This window comes from Hylaeus volcanicus, chromosome 7, assembly GCF_026283585.1.
Source record: "Hylaeus volcanicus isolate JK05 chromosome 7, UHH_iyHylVolc1.0_haploid, whole genome shotgun sequence".
Lineage (NCBI taxonomy): Eukaryota > Metazoa > Arthropoda > Insecta > Hymenoptera > Colletidae > Hylaeus > Hylaeus volcanicus.
Window position 1 is genome coordinate 18,570,409 of NC_071982.1, and position 25,964 is coordinate 18,596,372.

At 40.2% G+C, this 25,964-nt stretch overlaps 4 protein-coding genes across 6 annotated transcripts; 3 read left to right on the top strand and 1 right to left on the bottom strand.

Moving 5' to 3' along the window:
• Window positions 1-254: 254 nt before the first annotated feature.
• Window positions 255-9,743, top strand: LOC128880491 (diuretic hormone class 2). Its single transcript, XM_054130642.1, has 4 exons — window positions 255-389; window positions 5,472-5,580; window positions 6,856-6,948; window positions 7,232-9,743. The coding sequence occupies exons 2-4, from the start codon at window positions 5,483-5,485 to the stop codon at window positions 7,362-7,364; spliced, it is 324 nt and encodes a 107-aa protein (XP_053986617.1). The 5' UTR covers window positions 255-389; window positions 5,472-5,482; the 3' UTR covers window positions 7,365-9,743.
• Window positions 9,744-10,130: 387 nt separating this feature from the next.
• Window positions 10,131-15,125, top strand: LOC128880479 (lysosomal acid phosphatase-like). The gene is made up of 6 exons (XM_054130614.1): window positions 10,131-11,055; window positions 11,132-11,227; window positions 12,069-12,308; window positions 12,393-12,699; window positions 13,036-13,250; window positions 13,358-15,125. The coding sequence occupies exons 1-6, from the start codon at window positions 10,864-10,866 to the stop codon at window positions 13,499-13,501; spliced, it is 1,194 nt and encodes a 397-aa protein (XP_053986589.1). The 5' UTR covers window positions 10,131-10,863; the 3' UTR covers window positions 13,502-15,125.
• A 988-nt stretch (window positions 15,126-16,113) lies between these two features.
• Window positions 16,114-20,610, top strand: LOC128880473 (EH domain-containing protein 3). Of its 2 annotated transcripts, none has more exons than XM_054130606.1 (7): window positions 16,114-16,325; window positions 16,805-17,315; window positions 17,384-17,697; window positions 17,948-18,056; window positions 18,190-18,508; window positions 18,805-18,975; window positions 19,094-20,610. In XM_054130606.1, the coding sequence occupies exons 2-7, from the start codon at window positions 16,830-16,832 to the stop codon at window positions 19,297-19,299; spliced, it is 1,605 nt and encodes a 534-aa protein (XP_053986581.1). In that variant the 5' UTR covers window positions 16,114-16,325; window positions 16,805-16,829; the 3' UTR covers window positions 19,300-20,610. The 2 variants fall into 2 exon arrangements, with proteins under 2 accessions (XP_053986581.1, XP_053986580.1); XM_054130605.1 differs by having other exon boundaries at window positions 16,116-16,484.
• Window positions 20,611-21,358: 748 nt separating this feature from the next.
• On the bottom strand, window positions 21,359-25,690 carry LOC128880470 (dnaJ homolog subfamily C member 10-like). Of its 2 annotated transcripts, XM_054130599.1 has the most exons (11): window positions 25,187-25,690; window positions 24,806-24,971; window positions 24,384-24,600; window positions 24,088-24,299; window positions 23,789-24,013; window positions 23,487-23,708; window positions 23,066-23,417; window positions 22,718-22,993; window positions 22,363-22,639; window positions 22,082-22,280; window positions 21,359-22,005 (listed from the first exon to the last, which is right to left on the bottom strand). In XM_054130599.1, coding segments are annotated over exons 1-11 (2,373 nt in total). In that variant the 5' UTR covers window positions 25,189-25,690; the 3' UTR covers window positions 21,359-21,780. The 2 variants fall into 2 exon arrangements, with proteins under 2 accessions (XP_053986574.1, XP_053986575.1); XM_054130600.1 differs by lacking the exon at window positions 25,187-25,690 and having other exon boundaries at window positions 24,765-24,949.
• Window positions 25,691-25,964: the final 274 nt, after the last annotated feature.

Genomic DNA, 25,964 nt, shown 5'->3' on the forward strand with positions numbered 1-25,964 from the left:
TTTACGGCGACCCGAGGGGCTTGAAATCGCGTCGAAAGGAAAAAGAGGGACGGTTGATCGTTTCGCGATTCGGCGATGGCACCGCTCGAGCGTGGACGTGTTCGCGTCACGCTCGTTGGTGGTCACGGGGTGGATACAGGGACACGGTGGTAGGAAGCACGGACGGGGTAGAACACGGGTACGTTTCATTGGACGAGAATGTTTAGATATAACGGGGTGGGGATAGGGATGAAGCGAGTCCCGCAAAGTCGCGGGCTTATATAAACCGACGACGAAGGATTCAGATTCGCAGAGCTCCACTCTCCGTCGTCGAGAAAACTAGCCTGTCGGAAGTCTTCTTTGGCCGATCGCAAGCACTCATCCACGCGATTGGCGATTCGCGAATCGAGGTAAGTCGCTACTTTCGATTCGATTCGACCATCCTTTCGAGATAGGCTCCCCCGTGTCGACGTTGCTGATCCTCGGTCAGCTTTTGGTAGTGTTATTATCTTAACGGTGTAATTATTTAATGTAGAAGGTTCTTGATAGTCCCTTTGGGGCAATTCAGAATTTTTTTTATTTTAAATACATACTCGTTCGATTAGCTTCAATTGTTACTTTCCTCGGTTAAATTGAAATAAGCAAGGGTAGATGTGAAGAATTTTGAAATTGAACTTGGGAGTAAAATAGACAAACGATTTAATAGTTTGCTTCATTTCGGTTCACGTGAGGAATCTTCTTTAAGAACAATTCCATTATGCCTTATTTTAAACTTAAACATTCCCTCGTCAAGAAAGGGGATTCAATAACACATTTGTACTTCTAATTTCATCTAAGTCGAAGTCCCTTTTATAAAATCCCTTATTTCCTCAGCTTTCAAAAAGTTTCTCAGTCTCATCCTGCTCACTAAAAATGATCCAGAATTCCAAACCCCAAAAATCTCTCTGATCGAACGAATAACTAGGACTAAATAAAATTAGCCTGGTACTGGTCTTCTATTTAGATTCTTTTTTGTTAGTCTCAAACTTCCGAACAAAGTCGTTAAAAACAAATGCATAGAATTAAACGAAACTAGAGACGCGCGTCGTCGCAGTAGTTAAGGATAATCGGTGTACGCAAACGAGTAGAAAGTAAAATTAAATGTCACCGTAATATATTCTTCGATTCCTAGACGAAAGCAATTCGCGACACGTCCGTTCCATCTGTCTCGCGAAAGTAACAATTAAGCGTTCCACCGACGCACAGTTTCGCTCGATACGCGGCATTTTCGCTGCGACGAACGAGACTGCACTCTCGCATCAAAATATGAGGCTATCGGTTAATTACGTTTTACGGACCCATTGCTTCACAGCCGCCCTCGGTGTCTACAGAAACGCAGCTCGATACGTTCTACTCAATATTTCCATAAATAGTGCATCCTCGGGTTCTGTGTTACGTTCGTAGAATGTTATCTTTGCCCTGAAACCTCCGCTTCCATCTACGTCTATGTATACCTGAAATTCAACGTTATATATTCATTATAAGGAAATCTTCCAACCCTCGGTTAAGCAAACTTCGGAGTAAAATAACGACGCTTAAAATGATCATCCTTCGATTGACATAACCGCGAGCTTCCCCACGGAAGTACCCAATTTTGTTTAAATAGTGTATTTTTATCGTTGTAAACACCTCGGATTATCCAAATGTCACCCGCGGTTTAAATTAATTTTCAAAAGGTTGATTTTCAGCTAGTCGGTAACAAAAATAAAATTAGCGGTTAAAAATACACGTGCGTGAGATTTCCAAGTGGTAGAGGAGCCAGATAATGAATTAATGAATTCCTTATGAGTGGCGAAATTGTAAATACCGGTGAATACGTGAGCGCCGCGGCTTGTTTTCCGAGCGAAACGTTTGCTCCGCAAACTCGTCGAATTTCGGAAGCTTCGACGAGACGCTTTGCCTCGCGAAGACGAGTTTGTTGCCGTTAAACGAGTCGACATCCACGACCAAAGGAATCCTCCTCGACGTTTCCATGAATGCACTGCTAACGTGTCTATTTCACGACTACGTATCGATCCTCGTACGTGTCCATACGAAACGCGAGTCAATTTATCCGCGTCCTCCAAACACCGGAAAAAGACCCTTCGCTCCTTTTCCATCGGATCCATTGTCCACTCTGGAATCGGAATCGACGATCGCGTGAACGGGGAAAAATTGTCGCGAACGCGTGCAAAGGTATCCATCCATTGGCGATGGTTGGTGCAATCTATGGGGATGATCATCGGTAGGCACGAACAGACCGAACCCTTTGCACTCTGCGTCATCTCGTTGCAAATTGTGCGAACAGGAATCGTTTGGAAACGTGTCTTTTTTGGTATCGTTAGACTTGATTATAAATTCTTACGCTGACCCCACTGCAAACATAAAGGATCTTTCAAAAGAGGATCAGAATTTGCTAGACTTACGATATACCCTCATAGGGAACTTTCGAGTGCAAAGGGTTAAAGGAATGAAGTTGAGGAACGTAGAAAATTTATCGACTAGTATTTGGTTAAGGTATTTGGAAGGTTCACGTTCGTTCACGAATCGCTTCGCTCTTCTCTTGCTTAAAGTGAGTCGCTTTATTTTAGCGACAGAAACAAAATTGTGCGAAAATGCTGTTACTACCGGAGAAAACACGCAAGCCGGGCTTTTATCTTCCCGATCAACGAAACGCGAAGCTGCCATCGGATCGCAAAACGTGGAACGTGTCGAATAAACTCGATTCTTGGCGCGTGTATATCGTTCGAAAATTGCTGTACGCTCGTTTCTTTGGGACAAGTTTTCCTATTCGCTTGCAACGTGTACGTTATTCCCTATTCCTATATTCGACAAAGTCGAACGATACGGCGTTTCCAACGCGATTGAACGATTATCCGAATACGGTTGGATAGCGAGAATATGTAGTGAGAATATACAGTGGGAATAGAGAAACGAATAAAAGATAGGACACTGAAGAAGCGAGGATACTGACGAATAGAAAGCAATGTTAGGGTGTTAAGAGACGTTCTTGGTTTAATCTTCCGCTCCCACAGTTTTGGGAATCTCGAAAAAACTCTGCTCGGGTTCGCAAAGTCTAAGATAGCTCGAAAGACCGACGCAGGTGTTTTCCGATGTTCGTTTTACAATCGAACCAATTCGGTTCGCCGCGCCTGTTCCGTTTGGATCGGACGCGGCAACTTTGAGGCGGAAAATGGGAAGCGGAAAATGGGAAACGGAACACGGAAGACGGCACGCGAAGAACGGAAACTGATGGAAAATGGAGAACGGAAGACAAGGAAGTGGAGGCGGGTTTGCCAGTTCCCAAGATGAGGTTTTTGCCCGATCGGGCGTGCATCTTCCATGGTCTGATAACGGTTTCGAGCATCTTCACCGCGGTGGTTAGGTTTAACCGCCGCGACACCGGCTCGCTGTTTTCAATTTAAATTCTGATTCCACTTCCGTGGTCACAGCAGCCCGCGATGGACCGAGAGACGCGGGTGGTCCTCAAGGACTTCACCTACTCTTCAGGCTATCGAATTTAACCATTTGAAACAAAGCCCATTTCAGGGTATCAGAATTTATTTAAAGAAAAATTGACTTATTCGCTTAACAGTTAAAACATTTAGAATATAAAATGGGCAGTGAATAGAAAGATATTTCAAACTCGGAATTCTTTTGCCAAAATTATTGAGGAATTATAATAGAATTAAATGTGTCACAGTGAACAGATATAAATTCAATGATTAATCGTCGTTTCGAATCGTCGATTAATGAAGCAGATAGTCAAATGGTCGGATGCCGACGAAGAGGGCCATGGAATGGGCGTTATGAGAAACATTTCCCTCTCGAGATGCGTAATCCATTAGCAAACTATCATCGTCGCCAGACGATCTCGAGAGAGATGACCCGTGAAGGAACTTGGCGCATAAATTTTACGTTGCGATTAAGAACATCGAGAAAATCAACCGAAAATCAAATTCGTCTCGCAAGAAGTCCTTCTAAATAAATCAGAAGTACAATCATTCTAGTTCCAAACATTATATCTAATTATCACGAAAAAAAGAGTAAGATTTTCGTACCTCCGACCTTAAAACAACACTTTAACTTTCTTTACCCGATTTCCAACTCGGAGCAGTTTTTCAAAGTATTGCTCTCCAAACAAAGAGGTTTCACGAGTCGAAAATAGAGTTACCAACTTGAAAATACATTGCGAAAGAACATAGACAGACGAATGGAAGGAAAAGTCGTGCGTCAGGATTCAGGATCCAACTGCTGTTGCTTCCTGTGATAAACAATATTTTTATTAACCACGTGGGATGATATATTAGCCTAACGTCCCGAGAGCTCAAGGAATACTTTATTTTTACAGTCGAAAGGATGTTCACTTTGCTTCAACGGGACGTTATCGTTCTGGATATTGTCCTTGGTGAAGACAAGTACACCCGTGAGAAAGTATCCCGAACGTCAATTATCGAAAGCGACGAATCCAATTATCCCGCGTTACGGCGAATCGGCACGCTCAAAGGGACCCGTGATTGCCTTCCAATAAAATACTAATTGAACGAACATCGATACCGAGAGGAATTGGAAAGCGTAGCTATAATCCCACAAGCGCGTCCCGCAAACTTTGCGCTACGCATTCGATCTGTCGAAAATGAATCTCGATCACCCTCGAAGAGAATAATTGAACAGGTTGTCTTTTTTCTTGACGAGAGCTCTCGGGTAGTTTTTAAGAGTGCCTGGAGTTCAGTTTATAGGTCACGTTTCATTTTGAGGATGGTGCTTCAATAAACGCTTCGTATATTTTCGATATTTGCACATAGTTTCAATAAACGTTGTTACACTGTTTGTGGTGGACAATTTGCGTGAATTTTCCATTACAAAGCTCAATTGCAAATCAACCCTTATAATTGATCCGTTCATTCCGAGGCGATCAAAATGGCCTCGGAAATAAATTATTTATTATTCAATGGGCAAACAATTTTGTCGTTCAATGCTGTTAAATAAAAAGTTGACTATACCAAGCGCTTTGACATTTAAATTTTTCAAAAAGTGGAGTTGATCGATTTGTGCAGTGAACGGTTCAATTAATGATGCGCAAATGACATCGTTTTATATATACTCCAATAGTTCTCCTCTATGCTCGACAAGTTGGTCGCCGCTGGCCTCTTCTTTCCCAAACTGTGGCTTGAATAGTTAGTTAGTAGCTATAGTCAAACACGTCAGCCTTCTCGGGAAATCCGAAATAAGAGGACCCCGTACAATCGTTCTCGTCTCTTTTCCTTCCTTCTCGTTCCTCCCCTGCATTCTTCTCCGACGCCATTCTCGCCACCAACACCTCAAAACTGCTCCTTCCGCGATGCTGTAACTCTTCACGGATTTCCTAACGGTACAAAACTTTCCCAAAACTTTTCCAAAACTTGGTCAACCATAAATTAATATCGATACCAATTCCAGCATCGATTCACGAAGACTTTCTACGTCCGTTCCAGATCGATAAGAAATGCTTTCAAGGATGCAACGAGGAATCGTGTCGTACTGCATGTTTCTGATGGTCGTTGGTCTCTTCGTATCATCGACTCCTTCGACGGACGCCGCGCCGTGAGTATGCCAATCGAACCTCGAATCCACCTCCGAATTTTCGTTCATTTTTCGTACTCGATCACCGCGAATTGCATTTTTCTGACACGGTACAGATTTTATTTATTCGTGCGCAGGACTCGTGGAAAACGGTGCTGGCAATTCGGGCCATACCTCTCTTAATTCGTAGTCCGCTCGAACCACTCAGAGTTAATTTCCAGCTCGATAAAAATAATTGACTAACAAGTAAGTTCAGCGAGAACCGCGCGCGGAAAAACTCTCGATAAGTGATTTTCTGTAATACTTCGGCGCGACACGTAATTATTCCCACGGTGACAAATTGACAAGATATGTAAATGACAGTTACTTCTCTACTTAGACATGGTCGTTTTTGTGAAACAAACATCGTTCCTATTCAACTTTAATTGGGAGTGTATTCGTAACGCAGGTGTCAAGGTTCGAGTGTTCATTTTATAACAGAGAAGAACACCGAGTACAACTTGCTGAACTTGGTCCATCCAGTTACTTCTTGTACTTGCATGCTTTTTGTAGATACGCATCTACTAAATTTCTAAAAACTGTTTCAAGTATATTTTAAAAAAGTTCGAATAGCTTTCTTGGGCAAAATTCAAACTTTCCTGCTACCTTCCTTAAGTTCATGGAGTGCGAGAATATTCAAAAAGTTGTCTCTGTAAATTTTGATTTTCCCTCCTCTTGCGAAACTTCTGCGAGCACCGCTGCTTGTACTCGACTCATATACAAATATAAAATTCACGGCGATGGAATGGTTAAAGGTATCGTCGTCCAATTAATAGTTTTCCCACGCGCTCCGGTGGTATTGTCGCATTGACGGAGTAGGCATAGCAATTTGAAACGGATCGCGATAGGGTGACGTGCAGCGAGACGACAGGACGAGACGGGACGCGATAGAACAGGACGAAATGAAACGGAGTGGGCGCAAATGGCCGAGAAACGGTAGAAAAAGGGACACGTGTACGCGAACCGAACGCAAAGACGCATCTGGCTGCGTCGGAAAAGTTTAACCCAGTTCCATTTGACGAGCCGTCGTTTAATGAGAACGGTTCCTCGTATCTGAAAGTAAAGCGTGGTATTGTTACGACTCGCCGTTACTACAGCCCTGCATACGGACGGAGGAGTTATGGATCCGTTCGATCGCCTCGTAAACGTTCGGGAAGACGTTCTCTTAAGTCGCTAGCAATTCGCGAAACGATTGTTGATCGAACCGGGGAAAGGAACGGGCGAGAAAAATGAATTGAACGATAACCTTGCATGTAGATGGGGCCAGCTCGAAGAAGATGACCCGGAAACACTGATGGGGATACTCGCTCGACTCGATCGCACCATCATGCGCAATCCAGAACTCGAAAAGTAAGCGACGGTCTTAGCAAGGTACCGGTTCATTTATTTATCAGTAGACAGTGAATTGTTACGTAAATTCACACTTTCATGTGTACAGAAAAAGTATGTTTTATTTTCTGAACGGTACAACATGTACTTATTTATTACTAATACCGCAGTGCTGCAGAGATGTATTTAAACATACGGAATTTATTTAAAACAAAAGTACATAAAGTCCAGCTGCTCCAAGTTCGTTTTCTAGACGCTATAGGCGAGCGATGTCTGTTATTAATCGCTTGAATTTTTTTCGTAGCAACAAACGAGGCCTGGATCTGGGCTTGAGCCGTGGTTTCAGCGGATCCCAGGCAGCGAAACACCTGATGGGCTTGGCGGCAGCGAATTACGCTGGAGGACCTGGACGACGACGCCGTTCCGAGCAACCCTAGATTTAGAACCATCGATTCGCTCGATCGCACGCATCCCGACCTCGAGCTCGATCTTCGTCGATGTTCATTCGCGTTCGTTCGTACCTTTGTTCGCGACTTGCTAATTAGTTCTCTTTTCTGACCGTTTACGCGCGCTCCAACACACACACACACACACACGCATACTTATCGCGTTTTCGCGCCTGTCTCCCCTGATCGCATCTATTTCCCTCCTCTAGGCAGAGATGGGCGAAATTCTTATCCGAATGACGAATCTCGAATAAAAGACGAACGAAATATTAAGGCAACTTCTTCCTAGTCATGCACAAGCAAGCAAAAGTTCATTTATTCGGCTCGACTTCATGTTTGATTAGAATATTCGTTCCTAGTTATACAGTATATATATGTAATAATTAAGGAAATAGTTTGGATTTTTTCGATGGATCTGCCAGTGGCGGATTATGTAGTCTAGGACCCAGGATATTCAAGAAAATTAAAACTATATAAAGCAAAATATGTAGAATAATTGAATCTGTTCTTCGTTGGATATTAGGCTTAAATTAGACTTCAATGACCGAATAATAATATTGTCCAGGGCTCTATCGAAGCTTGATCCGCTACTGACGTCTATACAATCTTTCAGAAGCATCTGATTACCTTCCACTCCTACTAATTTTAATCTATATATATATATATATATATATTATTCTTAACCAATGTACAAAATTTCGATCTCTTAATTATCGAAATAAAGTAAGCAACTTCGATTAAAACCTCAATCTAAACTTACGTTTCACGTCGAACGAATACAAGCTTAGCACGATAATTGTTAAATGGAATAAACTCAGAATAAATCGCTATACACGGTGTTTTCATTCGTCATTTATCGTTCGAATAAAATTCCGCCTGTCTCTGGTTACAACCTGGCTCCGCGCAATTCCGAGCCAACCCGTTACATCCTCGTCTAACAATTAGTCCGTCGTAACCATGAACTCGTTCGTAACTCGTCCCTGTTCTCGCAATTTCCCTTCGACTTTTACCGTTCGCTCTCTGGTGAATTTCAACGCGGTAGCGTACACATAGCCCATGTATTCTAATCGCCGTTGCGTCAGATCATTTTCAGCACACGAGTGCGAGAACGGTGGACAGAGAGGCGGAGAGGAGGTTGCAACAAAGCGACGCGTCCTCGTAGCTCTTGATTCGAAGACGACGTTAACAAGGCAACTGACAATTATCGATTCGATTGAGATTCAGATGCATGTTACGATGGTCAGTAAACTGATACTCGAATAACATACGTACACCCTTGCTATAGTAATCGACGAACGCATCTGCAATATTAATTATCATTTCCACTCTGGAACCTTTTATCGTTTTGAAAATGGTGTAGGTTTTAATTTAACGCACTCTGGGTGCAAATCATTCAAACTACTTCTCGCAAGATTCTTAGGGTACATTTTTAACACTTTACCGACCGGTAGTAATTGTACGTATAATAAAATTCAAGAATATTCCTTATTTTGATAACGTAAGGATTACGCAATATTTATCTTGACCATTAGAAACGTTTTCTCATTAATATTTATATAATATTTCATAATTTGTATATTTATCAGAATATACAAATATACAATCGGTAATAAATAAAGTATCGGTTACCATTGCAAAAAGCAGATTAATAGGCTGCCAGTCGGTAAGGTGTTAAAATAGACAGTCTAGGTAACACCAGAGAAGGTGTACATTCACTGCTGAAGGTGAATGTATTACTATTTCCATTTAAAGGTTTCTCTCACGTTCATCGAGTACTTTAACAGAGGCACATGTGTGCTAGTTCACATTTGCTAATTTGTTCCTTTTTATTTCTCAATTTCTAGCAAAATAAACACGATAGGGAAGACAGAGTAGATGCATAAAAGTGCATAGGGGGCGTGGTGCATCTGAACTCTGTCACAGAGACCTAATCTCAGATGCAATTCCGTTGCGAAAACACTTTTCTCGTGTACATATGTACACACGCGTGCCCTACATTAAACTGGACGTAGATCGTAGACAAGACAAACAGATATACCACGGAAAACGAGATAAAAATGTTTCGTTGAGCGAATATAGGTTCGCCTATCGAGCCATCGTCGCTCAAGCACTGGTCGTTTATTATTTATCTTTGCATCTGATCGTCCTCGAATGGCTATACGTGTATCGATATCTCCGCAGCTATTGTATATTCGGAATTATCGTGAATACGAGCAACGATGTCCACGTTTTTTTTCATCGCGAACGAACAACTAAACGGTTTATTGAGAAGCACAAAATGCGCTATACGTAGTTCACGCGTTGCGGTACACCTGTGTCTACCTTTGACTAATTGCGAATAAACGATACCTACTTTGATTTACTGGCACACTCGTGTCTTTTATTTACGTGTGATATTCACGTTAACTATAATTAACACGTTCGTCGCCACGTCACCCAGAAATAGGTGACAGGACTTTCTATTAAGGAACTAAAAAAATAAATTTCAAAGGTCAGACAATAATGAAAATAAGTCTGGACAGATTTTCGTGAATTTGGCGACGTTAAAAAATTAAATGCTACGAGAGATGTTAAATTATCTAATCTACAATAGTCTCGAGACAAAATTTTAAGTGTATAGAAATTTTCACCAGTTTTAGCTAACGTGTTAAATAAAATGATTAAGGGCACCAAAGTGGACGCGTTACGCTCCTGAAATTACGACACTGCGTCGCTGGAAACGCTGGAGTGAATTACGAGTTACGAGTGGAGTCGCCAGTGGTCGCTAGTCGAACGAAAGTCGAGCGTGATGTCAGTAACGCGACGAAGGTTATGTTAGTTATGTTGTTATGTACGTACGCGGAGGATATGTAGCGATCTCTGAGTACTAAAGGGCTCTAAAACAAACGGAGTGCCCTTGAACATAGAATGTCGACCGTACAGAGACGGACGTGGATCGATCATTTCGTGAGAGATAAACTTAAAGGCCTGATCACTCCTAGGTGAACGTACACCTGCAGACAGTTTAAAGAATTCCTTACATACACTTCCATACATATTTTCATCGCAGAACATTAATAGTATCATGCATAAATAGTGTCATGTATCATTTTTATCGACTCTATCTATTCGGGGCGCAGCGTCCCGCCGTTTTGGTCCTATCGCGAGTCGCGTAATCACGTTACTAATGTTCATATCTTCTCGTTAAACAATTATAATCATTCGATAGATCCCCGTCGCAACTAACAGTCCACATCGATGCTTCATCCTCGATTATTTGGTCGAACCCGACGAATAAAAATCGCCAGCGTATAGACGCTGACGCGAGTTCTTCGTTACCGACGATGAGACGAACGCGAATCGTATATGGATAGAAACATAGAAAGCAAATATCGTGGAGAACGCGCTATTTAGTAAACGACGTTCAGTCGCGTATCGTAATCGCGCTGCGAGAGTGAGAAAAGTTTATCTCGTCGATAAGAGAATAAAGTGCGTATATGAGCGTATAAAAATGGATAGTGGAGCAGAGCGTCGATCGAATAATCCCGATCATCGTTTTCATCGACACGGTAAAAAAATGGGTGTTCGTGTAACGGTGGTGATACTCGCCATAGGTATCGGCATCACACTGTTTGCCTATACAGCGTTCGCATCTCCGAGCAGCACCGTCCACGACGCGACATCCGTGCAACAAGTGATATTCGTAAGTATCGCCGTGACAGTCTCAAACGCGATTCCACCATCCTCCGTTCGATTAATTAGGCCAATGGCCTCGACAGGTTTTTCGCCATGGAGATCGAAACCCCATGGAAACTTACCCAAAGGATCCGTATCTTAACTATGACTGGCCAGGTGGATGGGGATCTCTGACGAAGGTTAACAAAATTACAACGAACTTGTTAAACTCTCGAATGCTGCACGGTACGACGATTAAACGCGTATCGTGTTGCAAATTTTGGGCATAATTCGAACAATTTCGAACAAGGTTTTATCTAGATAATTATACAGGGTGTCCCAAAAATGTTGAAGATCTTTGAAAAGGGTGGTTCGGGAGGTCAGTGATGGACAAAACCCTAGGTTTCGAATAAATCTGAAGTTTGCCGATATGTTTGTCTCGTTTCCTCTTTTGAACATTTTCCAGAGAAAGGAACGAGATAAACACATCGGCAAACTTCAAATTTATTCGAAGCCTAGGGTTTTTCACATCTCTGCGGGAGGTGATTTGAAACAACATTTTCCTTAGCGAAAATGTTGTCCGAGGCTTGGTTGTGGAGATATTAACGGAAAAACCCGACCAATCAGAGCGCGAGTATGCCGGTGAAGCGCCCGCGGTAGCGTACGAGAGCGGCCACCTAGCGCGTAGCCTACGCTACCGCGGCCGCTCCAACGGTATCCGCGCGCTCTGATTGGTCAGTGTTCTCCGTTAATATCTCCTCAACGAAGCCTCGGACAACATTTTCGCTAAGGAAAAAGTTGTTTCAAACCATCTCCCGGACCACCCCTTTCAAGGTGTTACAACATTTTTGGGACACCCTGTACAGATTATTAATTGTTTGTTATGTACACTCCGTTGCATTCGTTGTCTTGCAGTCCATATGACGATAAGAAACAGGAGAGGAATAGTTATCTAGATAAATGTATGCCCAATTGTGTCACGCATTAATTTCGCGAGAGAACTAAATTCACGGTAGCGGTAAACGTGGAAACGTTACGTAGAAGGGGATGGTTCAATTGTACAACGTCGGCCGATGGATCCGCGACGTGTACGGTTCGTTAATTGGCGTCAAGTACAAGAGCAGCTTATTACTGGTACAAAGCAGCTACGCAGATCGATGTATAATGTCCGCGCAGACATTGCTGGCCGGTCTGTATCCGCCGAGCTCGGATGAAATATTCGTTCCGGGATTGAATTGGAGACCAGTTCCGGTCCATTCCGTTCCGAGAGACTTGGACAAGGTGCGTAATACCTCCATGGTAATACTCGAGAAAAGTAGGTAACACATCGGTCGGTATATGAAAAAAAGCGTGGACGATTTTCAGACTATCGTGGTCAAGGCCCCCTGTCCACGACTGGAGGAAGCTTTGAAAGAAGCATACGCGAACGAATCCGGACGTGTGGGTACCCCGTCGGCCGATTATTATCGACAAATTTCCGCCCAAACCGGACAAAATATCGCTACGATCACCGACGTTGAGTTTCTCTACAATACTCTAGAAATCGAGAAGCAGCACGGCTTGAAATTGCCCGAGTGGACAGACAAATTTTTCAACAAAGAAATGCGTGAAATCGCGGCCCGTAGTTTGGCCATATTTACAAGCAACACGTTACAGCGACGACTTCGCGGAGGTAGGGACAATTACGTATTCCTCCCACAGATCTAATCGATCGGTACAAATGTAAACCCTTTATTACACGGGCACACGTGTGATCAAGGTTCGTCGCATCTCTGCGCGTGTACTTAGAGTCGTGAAGTCTCAACAGTATTCATTTTACATTGCAAGGAGGTAAAATGGATAAGGTAAAATATTACTCGAAGAACCTTAATTATACATCGTGCATATATTTTAATACTCTTACCGTATCGTAGCCCGTAAAACGTACACGTACTTATACGTGTACAATGCTCGCACGAGACGCATATATCTAATGAATTTCTTTCATTTTCACCTTCTTCCCTGTCAGGGCCGTTACTAAAAGAAATCTTAGGACGCATGCAAGCCTCGAAAAGTGGCACAGATACGAGAAGAGCATATCTTTATTCTGCACATGACATAACTCTCGTTAACATACTGAGAACCATGGGATTCACGAGCGAATATTTTAAGCCTGATTACGGCGCGACACTCGTGTTTCAACTGCACGGTGTAACTGACGCTGCAGAGGACGCGGAAGTAAAGGTATCGTTTCAGACGCATTCAATGCATCATAAAAACCTCTTTCGACCGCCTTTCGCATGCACTCTAATTAATGTTCTTTTCTTCTGGTTTTCTTTCGCTCTTTGCAGCTACTGTATCTAAACGATACAAACACGAACACGCCGTACCCTATGAAAATACCAAACTGCGGCACGCCTTGTCTACTAGGAAACTTATCCGATGTATGGAAAGACGTGATTCCCGATAACTGGGACGACGAGTGTCTACTATGACGTTTTTCTTTTTCTTTGCTTTTCTCTGATATCTCGTGCTAGCTCTGTCACGTTTACGTTTCCCTTCGCGACATCGATAGCGGTACAAATAAAGAAATATCTGTTTTATTTGTTTCGGGCAAATAAGCTTCACAAACACGGCCCTTTTGTCATGTAAAACGTCGTTCAGAAGCGGTATAGACGGTTCTTCGTTTACGAGCGGTCGGTTTGTAGACGAACGTTAAATACGTCCACGAGTCGACGATAGATAGACTTAACTACAAAATGCGATGACAAATGCGTGGCAAATATTTATATAGGTAAAATTAACATGGAAGTTTTCTTTTCATTCCCTTTTTACATTGTTTTACGTAGCGTATCCAGTATCTTGAAACGGAACTCGTTCGTAAATCAAGAATCACTTTCATACCGTTCTTTGGAAATGCAAGTGAATCTTTGCAATTATTCGACTTACGCCACTATCGATGCCAACAGGCGATTTCTACTTAGAATTCATTTTTCCGTTTCCCGGAACCGTCCAATTCGAACGAAAATCAAACGAACGAACGCGTTTAAGTAACTTCAAACGCCACGAAGAACAGTGTTAGCTCCCTCGAAATCGTTTACAATTCTCCGTTTCGCATGGAAATCGTTCGTGCGTGAAAGCTCGTGCGTCCAAGCTTTCGATCGAGGAAAGCACGCGGTGCACGCAGGCAGTCTTGGAAATGAACTAAATGGCCTTGTCTTTTGCGCGCAGCGAACAGTGCGCGAAGCGCAGCTGTGCACCGCGCACCGTATCATACGAATCAATTCTAATTCGAGCGAAGCTGGTTAAGATTACTAAATTGGCACAAAATCGTTTAACCAGGATGTGTCCGCGTTGCTTACGCAACAAATGACACTGGATGTTTTGCATGTCTCGTTGCGCAATACGAGAACGATTATTACGAGCAGTCTTTCCGTTGAATTCAAATACTCGAACGGATGATACGCGGGCATCGATTAAACGTCATCAAGTTCGCAACGTATCGACCGGGATATCGTGCCGTTAACCAATGGTATTCTTTCGAATATCATTGAATGTTTGAATTTGTAACGCAAGTACAGGGTGTCCCAAAAATGTTGTATCACCTTGAAAGAGGTGGTCCGGGAGGTGATTTGAAACAACTTTTTCCTTAGCGAAAATGTTGTCCGAGGCTTCGTTGAGGAGATATTAACGGAAAACACTGACCAATCAGAGCGCGCGTATACCGTTGGAGCGGCCGTGGTAACGAAGGCTACGAGCTTAGCGGGCGCGCTTGTACGCGAACAAGCGACTCGATGTGCATCGAAGGACATTGGACGCGGCCGCTTAGCTCGTAGCCTTCGCTACCGCGGCCGCTCCAACGGTATCCGCGCGCTCTGATTGGTCAGTGTTTTCCGTTAATATCTCCTCAACGAAGCCTCGGACAACATTTTCGCTAAGGAAAAAGTTGTTTCAAATCACCTCCCGAACCACCCATTTCAAAGTGTTACAACATTTTTGGGACACCTTGTATATTACATCAATGGCGTCACTAGGGTTCACCCTGTGCTGCAACTCGTGGTGTCGGCCCCATGAACTTCCCGTATTCTACATTCTAAATTGAACTCAAAACTCAAAAAGGTATCCAATATATAAAGAATGTAATATAAGAAGTCAAGATGGGACCAATAGGTACAATAATAATAAATTGAAAAAGAAAAACTTTTTCGCGCTTCCTACTTTAGAAAACACTGCAATAGAGAGCCATTTTTATGTAACTCACTCTAACGGTGTCAGCCGGCGTGGTTCACACCTCCCTAATGACGTCATTGTATTACAGTAATAATCTGTGCATGTGACAGCCAATAGATCATCGAGAAACAATAATACTCGAACAACTATCGTGCATAATTTAAACGCCCTGCGAATCCTGCATCCCTGCTATTTTTCTTTTCCTCTGTCCTTCTGTATAAGTAGGTAGGTAAGTAAATAGATACGACCCACTTAATCTACCAGTAACGCGTTACAGTACGTCCAATTAAAGATAAAGCTGAACGTACACGTGTTTCCCGGCACGAATGACTTGCGTATGATCTACGTGGACATTTACTTATATTCTCGATCGAACAAACCGATCATTTGGACGTCCGGGTTGTCCACGATAGCGACGTACCAAAATCGAATAATCGAATCGAGCATTTCACCGTATCTATTTAGAGTAGATGAATTCTTTATATAGAACAATGAGTAATTTACTCAAAAGTACAGTCATAGTTCTTCTAGGTCTTCTAGGGTTAAGAGACCAAAAAACAATGCAAATACAATTAATACAAGCAAGATAGAAAGCAGATTGAATAAACTGGAAAATTATAATCGCTATAGGTTGGCTCTATTAGTCATTCCGATAATACGTTGCCTATCTCTGGTCAAGATCCATTCGTTCTAAATACAATTAGTCAGTATTTGACAATCGTGGAATATGTTCGAAGGATAGGAGCAAAGGTGAAAGTGCGAGAACGCATAGAAAAGCATGGCATACACAATAAGCCTATGGATTAAGAGATGAGTACTAGATTGTCTGAGCGAAGACGAAGAGGATGTTGAGCTGTGTGGTGGAAGGGCGGGGATGAGGCGTCGAGGTAGGAGAAGGAGAATCGGGATGCGCAGTCGTATCAGAGCAGTGACTTATCCACGACGTGGTCTGTCGAGCGGTCGAGTCGCGATCACTTTATCTCGCGATCGACGCGACCGAGCAGTAGTGAGAATCGATCGACAATCGGCAATCAGATTTTTCACGCAACAATCCGCCGTTATCTATTTAAGCGTGTCCGTGAAATAAATGTAATTTCGTTAGCTTTCTACCAATTTTGACAGTGTCCGGTGAACAGTGTTATCGACTGACGTTCCAGCAACAGTTGCACGCGTTGTCAACCCTACCGTATGATAGTGTTCGATCTCGCCCACCGTTCTATTTGTGTTCCACTAGGATCAAAGAAAGAGGTTAGCTTTCTTTTACTTCCATCATACGAATTTCCATGTGTTTTACTCGTCATACTTTCTTTAATCAATTTTCCTATTAAATTTACTATTTCCAACGTTTTTCTGTAAAGACATCTATCGTTTGAGTAGAAAAAGCGTGTCGATCGCGATCTTATTACACGTTGTACGTCAACGTCATCGTAGCGTTTCCCTAATACGTGTTACGCCTAGAACCAAAGTCGAAGTGAATAAAACATGTTCTCGGTGCTTTCAAGAGAAAAACGCGTCGAGGTGTTCAGGAAACATCTTATATACGAAACGTACTTCTGATTTGTTCGCAGAACCGTACATTAACTATAGCACGAAATGTTCAGTTGGTTAAACCGGGAGGAGAACCGCAGGCAAGATGTGTTTGAAAATGTCACGAGTGGCCTTAAAAGAATATACAAATCCAAACTGCTGCCTCTCGAGCAGCAATATCAGTTTCACGATTTCCATTCGCCCCAACTCGACGATCCAGACTTCGATGCCAAACCTATGATCCTGTTGGTGGGTCAATACTCCACTGGCAAAACTACCTTCATCAAGTATTTGCTCGAACGAGATTTCCCTGGAATAAGAATCGGTCCTGAACCAACGACAGATCGATTCATTGTAGTTATGTACGACGAGAACGAGGGTGTCATTCCTGGGAATGCTTTAGTCGTCGATCCTAGTAAACAATTTCGTCCACTTTCCAAGTTTGGGAATGCATTTCTTAATAGATTTCAATGCTCCGTGGTACAATCTCCTGTTCTGAGAGGAATAACCATAGTCGACACACCTGGTATCTTGTCTGGAGAAAAACAAAGAGTAAGTACTTTTGAAAGTAAGAATTTTTGCTTCATAGTTATTAATAATATTGCTTTCTTTTATGCTAGGTTGATAGAGGCTACGACTTTACCGGAGTTCTGGAATGGTTTGCAGAAAGAGTCGACAGAATTATATTGCTATTCGATGCACACAAACTTGACATTTCCGATGAATTTAGAAGATCTATAGAAGCATTACGCGGTCACGACGATAAAATTAGAATAGTCCTAAACAAAGCAGACATGATCGATCATCAGCAACTTATGAGAGTGTACGGAGCATTGATGTGGTCTCTAGGAAAGGTTCTTCAGACTCCCGAAGTAGCTAGAGTATACATTGGATCATTTTGGGACCAGCCATTAAGATACTTTGTAAATAAGAGGCGAGTCGTCTTTCACGCAATATTATCTTGTAACGATAATTTTATTTGCCTCGTGTAAAGGTGCAATTCTAATTGTTGTGCGAGACATCTAAATCTTATTTGTAGTAAGTCTACAACTACGTGCACGATCTATGTTATATCTAGATGCATATTCTTTTTATGCATGTATATACGATATAGATACATAAATGTATACACACACGCATATACATATCCATATTGTTATTACTCTTTAAATTATTTAATACAGGTTATTCGAAGACGAGGAACAAGATTTGTTCAAGGACTTGCAATCGTTGCCGAGGAACGCAACACTTAGGAAACTCAATGATTTGATTAAACGTGCGCGATTAGCAAAGGTAAGCAACTACAAATATTGGTTCATCGATAATTCTTTTGACGTCGAACGATCGTTATAGATTATACATTATCATTCAATAACATGTATTAAACGAAATTCTTAAAGTCCAATTGCGTATTCGTTATTCGTAGGTACACGCATACATTATCAGTGCCCTGAGAAAAGATATGCCTAATATGTTTGGCAAAGATACAAAAAAGAAGGAACTTATAAAAAATTTAGGTCAAATTTACGATCAAATACAAAGGGAGCAACAAATTTCACCTGGCGATTTCCCAGATTTAAAAAAAATGCAAGAATGTTTAGCGCATCACGATTTTACTAAGTTCTCTTCTATAAAGCCCAAATTGTTGGAAGTAGTCGATAAAATGCTCGCCGAAGATATCGCAAAACTCATGGCCATGATACCGCACGAGGAAGTGGGTACAACGTCAGAGTCGCTCGTCAAAGGTACTTTTCTCTGTCATTTCTATCTAAGATATTAAAAATTACATAAAATACTAAAGAAATATCTATACGACTACGTCTATACTTCCTCTGTTTACTTTATTACGCATCAAATTTCTATGACCGAACGTAATTGCACAGTAACGTTTCAAAGAAATCATTTCATTCGTTTGAAAAAAGCGTGACTATATCTCTGTACTATCTCTGTGTTTTATAAATGTCGCGAGTTATTGGTTGGCAATAGGATAGTTCAGTCAATATAACATATGAAATAATACTTTCTGTTACGATCATTATAGGCGGCGCATTCGAAGGCGTCGAAGATCAAATAAGTCCATTTGGATATAAACGAGGGGAAGGTATCGATGCAGGAGCGGGCGAGCCAGAATGGATTGTCAATAAGGAGAGAGCCAAATATGATAGTCTGTTCCAGGCGCTCGAGCCAACCGATGGAAAAATTACTGGCGCAGGTAAATTTTTATCGTATCTTATTTATACAACAAATAGAATCATGATAAATTTCCGTTTCTCGTATTAAATATCCTTTAGTATGTTGCATTAACCGTATTATGTTTACTCATTTTCAAGCTGCAAAATCGGAAATGGTGAAATCCAGATTACCAAATAGCGTGCTTGGGAAAATCTGGAAGTTATCCGATATCGACAAAGATGGATTTTTGGATTCCGACGAGTTTGCCTTAGCGATGCATTTAATTAACGTAAAACTCGAAGGTTACGACCTTCCCACAGAATTACCGGAACACTTGATACCACCGTCGAAGCGAGGTGAATAATTTGCGATTTTTGTTACAAGTGTCAACTTGCCGATACGTTTGATACATATTTATCGCGTACATTACGCGTTTGTATTTATTAATTCGACAACAAGACAGTCGCAAACTCATCGACAAATGTTGTCACTTTTTTCAAATGTGCGACATAATACACGACATTCTCAAAATATTCCGTCACCAAATTACTGTGCATCGCTTCGGGATCTCTCTTCATCTAGTAAACCAAAAACAACGAGAAAAAAAGAAACAAAACAGCCTTTGGTCTTTGATTTATTCCTCGCGGGACCTTTTAACGCTTTCAAGTTATATCACAGGCTTTCGAAATAGATTTCTCATATCGAAACAATATATTTGGATTTTTTCTTTTTATTGGTATCACAGTCTGTATCATTCTATATCTCTTATGTGAGATAATCCACTTAAAATTTTTACTCTTATATATCATCGAGAATAAGACCTCTTTCACACGGGCAGCCGGTATAGTCTATCGTTACCCTTATCGTATTGGCTAATACTAAATAAATGTTCAAGCGATAACAGGATAAAGTATGAGTGAACATTTTGGATTATGGTTAAATTTTATTTTTCGTTAATTGAAATCGTTGCAGTAAACTACCGGCGCGTACATAGATATATAAGAAACAAAGTTAAAGACGATAAGTATACGGAATGTTATACATATGTATAATACTCGGTTGATTTGTTTATAATTCTCGTTTATTATTAGTACCTTGATTATCGATAATATTATCGAACGGTATGTACAAAATTCAATGTTTACATTCGTTAAAAAAGCACCCAACGAAAAAACATCTTGAAACGACACATAACTTCATCGAATACGATAATTACGCTACCCTGCAATTTTTTGTTTGCTTAAATTGTTTTCACTGTTAGCACCTGAGGTGATAGTGGCAATATCTATGGAAAGAAAGACGATAACGCAGCATAATGACAAAATGGCAATAAATATATTCTTAAATTTAAAAAAAAGACATTAGCCATGAATTGTTTTGCACGATTTGCTTTTTTTCATGGCATGTGCTTTCACAAAGTCAAACGTTTTGATGTAAATATAATTTTACTATAACTTGTAATATTTTTACAAAGAAAAAGTAATGGAATGAAAAATGATGGCAAGATGGATATTGAATAAATAGGATTTGCAATTATTTATAATCAAGTAATTTAACGCTACGATTGAGAAACGATTAGATGGCGTGAAATCACATTGCATTCTTTAGCACTGCCTTCGCATAATGCGTTTTTATGTGATATTTAACAGAGGAAATATATTCCTATTCACTGTCATTCTTGTATTTTATGGCGATACATTGTACCAATTGTCGGAAGTGTACATTATTTTCAAATTATAATTAATATATGGTCGTAATTTTCGATATACATATATATGATGGGCTTAGATATATCGTACCGTTCGAGAGGAATATTTTATTTGGAAAATACGCATGGAATACCTGGGATTAGGTGTTTGGTTACATTTAAAAACACATAGCCATCAGAATAGCCTTCCTCTCGGACGGAATAATTACTTGTGAGTCAATCCTGTCCACGAAAAGTACTCGTTACGCGCCATTGTTTTTTAATAGGACGCGTAACATAGTAGCATCGGATAAATTCTGGACAGGACTGGTCTAAGTACCACAGCACCGTGCAAACTTATTCTTAGACTATTTTACACAAAAAATATTTACTATAACGTGATTCGTTTTTGTAACGATTGCACATCGTGGTAATACCATTGTTTTTATATAATATATTTGAAATCAATGACATCGCGTTTGTGTGTTCTTTACGTGTTGCGCATTACTCGCGTGTATTTACACAACACAAACAAGACAAGGGTATTTGCTTCGAAAATCACAAAGAAGACAAACGTAATAGTACCAATGAAAATAAATTGAGAACTCTCCATTTTGAATATCCATTTTTGATAAATAATCAGGACAGGTGCATTGTAAAAATTAAAAGGACGTATTGATACGACAATCAATATACTCTATTGCTTTCTCATATTACAGATATAACAAAATTGGTGTATAATTTTAAAATACAATTTATTTAGCCAAAAATACACAAACATAAAAAAAACATGTGCCTAAATGCAGACGCAAATACTCAAGTTCTCTTTACTTTTAATACATCTAAGAGAAAGGGAGAGAGGGAGAGCAGAATAATATGTACAAATATCTATTTTTAAAAAAGAAAAGATATTTTAAAAACGCATCGAGTATTATTTTCTTGTATTGGGCGCGTAGAAACTTTGGCTGTGATGCGATATAAATAGTAACGTTACATTAAATTTACATTCGCGATATGTATATGCGCGCACATAGTAAAATTTGTTCGGATATCGTTACAAACTGTTTCGTATGTACCGTGTCACCAATCTTATTCTATTAATCGGAAGTCGGAATCGTCGTACCAACTGTACGTTACAACTATGAACACGATACAGTTTTACAGTTCGTCGTGATTCATGCGAGTCGTGAAATGTAAGATTCTACGTTTTATACTCTCAGCCATGGTTTCATTTATGTGAAAGCCATCTGTAATCTTCTTCCCATTATATTGAGAACTATATGCAATCAATGTTGGATATTGTTTAACTCCAGCCTTAATGCACTCTGTAACGTAAGCCTCGCAATTGTAACGGCCAAATTGTATCGTTGTCTTCGTCAACAACTAAAAGTAAAGAAGAACATCGATAAAAAGGAATCTCTCCGATATACAGTTTATGGTACGATAATATTATGCATACTTGAGCAGCGATAGCAAATTGAGGTTCAAGTTTAAGGCAGTGATGACACCATGGAACGAAAAAGTCAACGACCCATACGTTATGGTCGGTTAATGCCTCCCTCTGCAGAGTCGATGGATCTAACTGTCGCACTTTTCGTGGAAAATATCTCACGATCCATCTTAATACCGAGATTGAATCCCATTGTCCGCTGTAAGAACTAAAATGACAGATTTTAATTTAACCTCAAATTTCGAGATACATTATTCCTTAAAAAATTGAATAAAGGGCAAAGTACTTACTCGAATTTGGTTAAGTCTTGATTTTCGCTGGAATATAATCGTATTGTTGGATAACCATGTATTCTTTGGCTTTGACATAGACTGTATTCTGCTTCGCAATCTACGCTGGCAATTTTTATAAATCGAAGTACGGATAAAGTGTTTGCAACGGCGATCCATTCAGGTGTAAATCGCTGACACGGCGCGCACCGTGGCGAAAAGTAATCCACTACCCAGATAAATTTACCTTTCCTCCGACCGAGTTGGTTCTCGAAGTTCTTCGACGTAAGTCGTAAAACTATATAGAATGCAAAATTAACAAAATATTATCATTTTAAGTGACACACTTAAGAACGTATTATGAATTAGTTTTCACCTGTGGGATTTCGCGCTTGATTAATAAACTGAATGATGTTCGCAGCAGTTTTCTGCATTGAGAATTTATCGAGGTCGGTATCATTTATGAGCATTGCTGTCGGATATGAGCGAATGTTGTATCGATGACAAATCGTTGAATGTACGGTACAGTCGACAGTTCCAAAACGAACAATCGATCTGTCAAATTCTAACGACGCTTTGCGGACTTCTCTTAAAAAGTTTACACATGGAGGACACCATGGCGCATACCAATCGAGAAACCACGCCTCGTTAACTACAAGTAATAAACACGATTAAGCGTAAATAAGTACAAACTAAAGTCTTCATTGTCAGATCATCGGCGTACCATTATTTCCTTCTAATATGGACGTCACCTGCTCCGCGGTCAACGCCCACACATTTATTGCCTTAACGCTACTGTACACAAATTTAACAATATCATTGAACGTATTCTTTCCGTGATACAACTCGAATGCTCCTCCTGGCTTAAGAATACCCCACATTGGATAACGATTTACGCCTAACGTATTGCAAATGTGCGAGTATTTTCCACAGTTAATTTTACCCAATTTAACGGCATCGCTAATACTAGGAAGCTTTTTCAACACTGGATCCGACTCTGCTATATATCCAATATAAAAATATACGAGCCATCCGGAATTAGATGTTTCTTCTTCCGTCAAAGATTTTTTAATATTCTGTAATGTAATCGGTAAATAACGATGGTCTACACTCAATATTTTTCCCAGAACATGTATATGCCTTACCTCAAATTCAACAGCGTTCAGATCGCAAGGTTCCGGTAGACGCTCCATTACTTTTTCTATCAGTACTTTTGTTTCTTCTACATTTTCAAACGGAACAACCTGCCAAGAATTGTTGACAGGTGAAGAAACGGATAAATAAACCACGTTTGTATCATCAGAAATGGATTTCGCGCATGTTCTCTCGTGATCGCAAAAGAATATTTTTACATCGACCGTATTTTCCTAGAAAAAATCATTAATTTATACGATATTTCATAATCTAATGAATAGTGTAGTATAACTGAAAAGTAAGTATTAATTACAAATATTGCTGCAACTTTAAAACGCTCAGTCGATGTAAAACAATCGCGATCTCCGCCACAAACGAATATTAGTACAGGCTTGCTCGATCCTTCACTGCCGCGAGAAATAAAATTCTCCAAAGGTTCTTTTATTTCTTGAATATTAATCTCCAATTTGTCTAGAATAAAGTCCATAATAGCAGTGTAAGTTCTTTCTCCATTATATTGTACTCCATCCTTTGAGTTCTGTAACAGAGATTACATGCAAGCAATTAGTCTTTCAACACCTGCAGATTGTTTGATCTTCGTGACTTTTGTACCTTTGGATAATGCATTAAAGTAGGGTAAGATCTTATTCCAATTTGGCGACAAAGTTGCCATTCATCTTCGCAATTTACAACTCCAACTCTTACGGCTCCATCAAGCTCTTCTGCAATTCTTTTCCAAGCTGGAGCAAGTTTATGACAATGACTACACATAGGAGAATAAAAGTTTACTATCCATACTTTTTCTGCATGAAGGACATTTTCAACTATAAAAGACACATTATGCATAATATGTTAGTAATGCCTATAACTAGATAGGATTCAAATTAATTTGTAATGGATAAACTTACAATAATCATTCTCATAGAGATTAATAATCCAAGGATCATCATCATATATCCCAAAATTATTTGCATAATAACTCCAAGAATGATATGTTCCTTGTTTATTCGCAGTCTCAATACCTTTTTCTCCATAGGTATCATATCTTTGTCTTAAAACTGGATCTTTCAATGTTTCATAGGCTTTTGTCAATTGAATGAACTTTGCTTGTGCATCAGGATTATCCTATAAAATGTCAAACAGACAAATTGTATGTTAAGAAATATCATAGTTCTTCTTTCATTTAAGTGACTTAAGAAATTATAAAATCTATTGATTCTTTTGGGTTGAAAAAAATACAGATGCATGGTCTAAACGTGTATTTTGACATATTTAAACCCTTGACTTACATTATTTAAAAGGTTGATAAAAGAGTTGCACTTTCACGTACATTATTTTTGTCAGGATGTTCGATCAATGCTAATTTCTTGAAGGCTCTTCTAATTTCTCCCTGATCAGCAGTTCTGCTTACACCAAGGATTCCATAATAATCACTTCCTATGCTCAACGATAAATCGACAATAACAAGGAACACGTTTATAATAGTACTTTTATACCTAAAAATGATTAAATTTATTAAAAATTGTTTCTTTTACGAAATCTAGGCAGTTAGTTTTCATACATTGTTAACGAAATAAACGAGAACTAACATATTAAGTATAAGAGGTTATTTTGACCTGGTTATTTTGTCTTCTGTAACCAACTAATACTAAATTTACACGGTTAAGTTTTTTAATTTTTTAAACGGCTCTACATATTACGGCTTACTTACATTTTTGTTGCTTTTTCGTTCCAGTAAACTATCGATGGTTTTTATGGTTTTTATATGCGTGTATTCAGTAAGCAGTAAGGCAACTGATTCCGAATCCCGGCCCTTTTATCCATATTACTAGAAACCACTAGGTTTAATCATTGAACGACGCTACGGTGAGCGAATAGAGGAACGGCGGGCAAGTTTGAACTTATTTATTTCATAGAAAACACACGGAAAAGCCAAATGGACTTCCTAACAACTTCTTGACACCTCTTAATGCAACCTTACACATTCTGATACGTCTTGCCAAACCCTGATACCTCTTGATACCCCTGGCATCGCCTTAACACATCCACACACTTCCTGAAACCTCCTAATACCCCCCATCCAAACACCTCCGGACACGCCTTGACACCTTCAAACCTTAGCTCAGACATCCTAACACTTTCAAATACCGCCTGAAACCTCATAATACCTCCTGACACCTCCCAAAACCTTTCTAACATCTTATACAACCTCCTCACATTACCCTTCATTTCTTAGCACACTTCCCTTTAATTTTCCTTCCATTCCTACTACACCTCTTCGCTATTCATGTGATCCTCATACAAAAGGTAAGTATAGAGATTCAATTAAAAGTTGTGCCACCTCTTAACATATCATCTAGTTCTCCTGATACACAAGGTAAGTTACGAGAAAGAATTAAAGCTTATAATAACTCCTCACTCATCACGTTCTCCTGATACAAAAGGTAAGTATCTAGATTCGATTGAAACTTCTACCACCGTATGTTCTC

What these genes read in the sequence shown, in the direction of transcription:
- LOC128880470 (XM_054130599.1), bottom strand. An exon ending in CTTTAATGCATTATCCAAAG is followed by an intron (nt 24,014 to 24,087) that starts GTACAAAAGTCA and finishes TCTCTGTTACAG; the next exon opens with AACTCAAAGGATGGAGTACA. An exon ending in CAAGACTTAACCAAATTCGA is followed by an intron (nt 22,281 to 22,362) that starts GTAAGTACTTTG and finishes CTGTCATTTTAG; the next exon opens with TTCTTACAGCGGACAATGGG.
- LOC128880473 (XM_054130606.1), top strand. Translation starts at nt 16,830, where the DNA reads ATGTTCAGTTGGTTAAACCGGGAGGAGAACCGCAGGCAAGATGTGTTT. An exon ending in AGATACTTTGTAAATAAGAG is followed by an intron (nt 17,698 to 17,947) that starts GCGAGTCGTCTT and finishes TATTTAATACAG; the next exon opens with GTTATTCGAAGACGAGGAAC. An exon ending in AACGTGCGCGATTAGCAAAG is followed by an intron (nt 18,057 to 18,189) that starts GTAAGCAACTAC and finishes CGTTATTCGTAG; the next exon opens with GTACACGCATACATTATCAG.
- LOC128880491 (XM_054130642.1), top strand. Translation starts at nt 5,483, where the DNA reads ATGCTTTCAAGGATGCAACGAGGAATCGTGTCGTACTGCATGTTTCTG. An exon ending in CCTTCGACGGACGCCGCGCC is followed by an intron (nt 5,581 to 6,855) that starts GTGAGTATGCCA and finishes CCTTGCATGTAG; the next exon opens with ATGGGGCCAGCTCGAAGAAG. An exon ending in CGCAATCCAGAACTCGAAAA is followed by an intron (nt 6,949 to 7,231) that starts GTAAGCGACGGT and finishes TTTTTTTCGTAG; the next exon opens with CAACAAACGAGGCCTGGATC.
- LOC128880479 (XM_054130614.1), top strand. Translation starts at nt 10,864, where the DNA reads ATGGATAGTGGAGCAGAGCGTCGATCGAATAATCCCGATCATCGTTTT. An exon ending in CCGTGCAACAAGTGATATTC is followed by an intron (nt 11,056 to 11,131) that starts GTAAGTATCGCC and finishes TGGCCTCGACAG; the next exon opens with GTTTTTCGCCATGGAGATCG. An exon ending in CAGAGGACGCGGAAGTAAAG is followed by an intron (nt 13,251 to 13,357) that starts GTATCGTTTCAG and finishes CGCTCTTTGCAG; the next exon opens with CTACTGTATCTAAACGATAC.